Source organism: Peromyscus maniculatus, chromosome 7, assembly GCF_049852395.1.
Source record: "Peromyscus maniculatus bairdii isolate BWxNUB_F1_BW_parent chromosome 7, HU_Pman_BW_mat_3.1, whole genome shotgun sequence".
Classification (NCBI taxonomy): domain Eukaryota; kingdom Metazoa; phylum Chordata; class Mammalia; order Rodentia; family Cricetidae; genus Peromyscus; species Peromyscus maniculatus.
In genome coordinates this window covers 14,552,270-14,555,890 of record NC_134858.1, presented here as the reverse complement: position 1 = coordinate 14,555,890, position 3,621 = coordinate 14,552,270, and the positions used below count along the sequence as shown (strand labels likewise).

Sequence of the window (3,621 nt, the reverse complement as noted above, 5' to 3'; positions counted from 1 at the left end):
AATTCTTAGTGAATGAGATGGGTTTCTCAGGATTTTGGTAAACCCAAGACAAGAATTTGAAGAAAAATTAAAGAGAGCCAGAGATGTAACTTTGTAGTAGCATGTTTATCTGGGATGCTCATGGCCCTGAGTTTAATAGCTAGCCCTACAACAAACAAAACAAAATAAACAAAAAACTAGAAAGCCTTTTGTGGATCAAGGCTCCACAAAAAGACATGAGAATTCTTAACCCCAATTTAATCCATGAGCCATCTAGGAGAAGGGCATTACTTAGGAATACCAGCCCTGGGTTCAAATTTCCTAGATTCCATTACTGATTCAATACCTTTACATGTCTGTAAGTTTGAGAAGTGCTTAATATCACTATGATTCAGTTTCATATATGTACAATGTAGATAAAATTATATACTTTGAGGGATTACTATGATGATTAAATGAAATAAATTAATGAAATTGATTGATAAAATAAAATTATATATAGTTCATTAGAGTTCTTGTACATTGGGAGTGCACCATAAATGATGGCTATTTTCTTAGTGTTCTTTGCTGTGAGGAGACACAATGACCACAGCAACTCTTTTTTTTTTTTTTTTTTTTTTTTCTGGAAATAAACACACACTTCCTTTATTTATTGTATAAGTTTGGCAAACAGCACAAAAATCCAGCAACATTTTAAACATGTAAAAAAGTCAAATGTTAAACAGTACTGAGTATAGTTTTAAAACATTAGAAATAATGAGTGCACAGTTAAGATTCTGCAAGCTAGCAGAGAGAGTGCTTGGCTTCTGAACATGTACCACAGACACACATTAAAACACAACAACATAATTTATCTTTACAAAAATCACAGCCAGGCAATAGAAAAGCACATTAATGATGAAGGTACCAGCCCACATGTGTTCACTACGAGTGTCTTACACACGGAAATGCTACATCTCGTACCCTGAAATGCCATGTGCACAGAGCCAAGCGGAAGAAACTGAGGCTCGTTGCCGAGGTTAACAATTATTTGAGGATAATAGTGTTCAATTAAAACTTTCTCTATAGCAATTCCTAGATCATAATAATGTATTTACCCCACTGCATATTTCAGAAGCTGACTTCTTTGTTGGCAGTATAAAATTTCTGACCAGTATCAAAATCTTGGTGAAACAGAAACTGAAGGCATTGTCTAGTATGCGCAGATGGTACAGGGTCTACAAACAGGGAAGAAGACCTCCGATTTCACAACAAGTTTCTGCTGAGCTTTGTCACACCAAACAGCTCAACTATAAGGCAAGATAAGATAACCCTACAGCAGAAGTGGGTCCTACCAAGTCAATACCGGAATCTCATCTTGGCAAGAACCCCCTACATGAAAAGATCTGGAACAGTTGGTATTGAGAGGAGCACATGGAAATTAACTAACACCCTAACACTCAGTCATTGGTTCAGAAGCCTGATGAATAATCTGTTGGTATATCTTATTAAATTAACTTTTGGAATCAGCACCAGTCCCCCAAACCTCAAATTATTCTTCATTAAAATGTATCCTTTTGTGCTATATGAACATGAGTACATTTAAGTTAAAGAAAGCTGATGTGTTCAATTGACTGTATGCTTTTATGTTTATTAGGGAGCAACTGATTTCTCTTTACTTGTGCTTCGGTTGGGGCACTTGATTGGAGAGAAAGTCACTTCTCAGGATTACATCTTGCTAAAACATTCCTTAGCATTGGTCCAAACTTGAATGCCCTTTTTGCACATGCTGATCTGCATGACGGCATAACTGATGAGGGCTTCCTTCAGGTCTCGGTTCTTCTGCTCTTTGAAGCGCTCGATATCAGCCCATGCGTTCTTCACAAATTCCCTGCCTTCCAGGTTTTTAGACTTCAGCTGCTCTTCCCCTTCGTTTATCTGCTCTTCTAGCACCTTTATTCTGGCTTCTCTCTGCTCTGGAGTTTCTTGACCAAAGAGTTTGGTAGTCATTCCCTTCAGTGAGAATGTTCTTATAGTCCCAGTGGCCAGCTCCTCACACTGCTGTTTCTTGGAAGCCAGGTCCTGAGCAGCCGTCTCCAGGTCATACTGCATAAGCTCATGCTTCCTGCACACAGCCCGCAGGGCCTCTGCATAGAAGAGATACTCCTTTAGCTGGTCTGCATAGTGTTCTTCGTCTTCCAGAATGTCGTCAATGGAGGACGCGTACACGTCCATGTGGTGTCCGGCACTCTGCAGGCCGTCGCCCATCTCCTTTTCAATGGCGCTCCATTCACTAAAAACTCTCCCATAGTTTCCATGCACTTTATACACACCATAGAGTCGGTCTGCTACTCTAGCTCTGACTCGAAGGAGATGGGAGATGACGGACTGCAGCTCATCACTGTAGTGCTTCAGCTCGGTAAATCTTTTGTCTGGGTTTTTCACTCTGAATGTTGCATTAAGCGCTTTTAACCTGGAGTCTGCCTTCAGCTGAAATCCAGTCTCGTTCACAGTCTCCTTCCAGTTACCTTCCTGTGTCAAAAACAAATAGAAGATTTTGTCTCTACAAAGGACAGGATGGGAAGCAACCCTCAAGAGAAAGTTCTCTAAGCCTATCCGTCGTCTCTCCACAAAGTCCGGGTCCATGTTGTCAGCTGAGAGCTTATGCCACACGAACTCTGCCCGCTTTTCCGGAAGAGGCGGCACAACAACATGGGGGTAGTACACTAGAAGGTAGTTTCTCAACAACTCGAACTCACTGTACCGCCTCCACAGGGAGTCTGTGAGGACACTCTGACCGTCAGCATGCTCAACTGACCGCGTCTCAATGAGGTAAGCAGTATACGTTTCTTGCATGTTCATGGCGTTTCTTCCAGTTCTCTTTTCTGCCTCGGAAACACTGATTTCTATTTTCTTCAACCAAAAATGATTTCCCGTCATCGTGTCGACCCCTGAGCTGTCTTCCCGGGTGCCCTCGGTCTCCTCCTCACCGACCGCGGCTTCCAGCACAGCGCCAGGGCCCCCCAGCGGCTCCACGGGGGCCGGCTGCAATTGCCTCTCGGGGTCCGGAGGTGCCTGCTCCATAGCTGCCATTCGGCACCGCGAGCCCAGTGCGCCTGCCCACAGCAACTCTTATAAAAGAAACTATTTAATTGGGGCTGGCTTGTATTTTCAGAGGTGTTGTTCATTAATGTCATGGCAAGAACCATGGTGGGAGCATGGTGGCATAAAGGCAGATAAGGTGCTGGAGAAGTAGCTGAGAGTTCTACATCCAGATCCACAGGCAGCAAGAAGAAAGCAACTGGACCTGGCTTGGGCTTTTGAAACCTCAAAGCCCTCCCCACAAGTGATACACTTCCTCCAACAAGGCCACACCTCCTAATCCTTTTAATCCTTTCAAACTGTGCCACCCCCTGATGATTAAGCATTCAGATATATGAGCCCAAGGGGGTTGTTCGTATTCAAACAACCATAGCTATCATCTCACACATTAAAGAATAAATCACCTTCTCTTAAGATAGCTGGAAAAGTTTCCTTATTAGTTATCTTTAGTAAAAGCAATATTTGCAGAAATGGGTGTGGCTCTATTGATTTACCAACTTTGTAAAGAGACTCCTAGAAGTGGTAAGGTATTATCGGTAAAGAACTAGTGAGTATGATGAC

General features: G+C 42.6%; 1 protein-coding gene across 1 annotated transcript; it reads right to left on the bottom strand.

Moving 5' to 3' along the window:
• Positions 1–614: 614 nt before the first annotated feature.
• LOC102905218 (sorting nexin-4) lies at positions 615–3,072 on the bottom strand. The gene has a single exon (XM_015986323.3). It carries the CDS (start codon positions 3,049–3,051, stop codon positions 1,687–1,689), a length of 1,365 nt encoding a protein of 454 aa, XP_015841809.3. The 5' UTR covers positions 3,052–3,072; the 3' UTR covers positions 615–1,686.
• Positions 3,073–3,621: the final 549 nt, after the last annotated feature.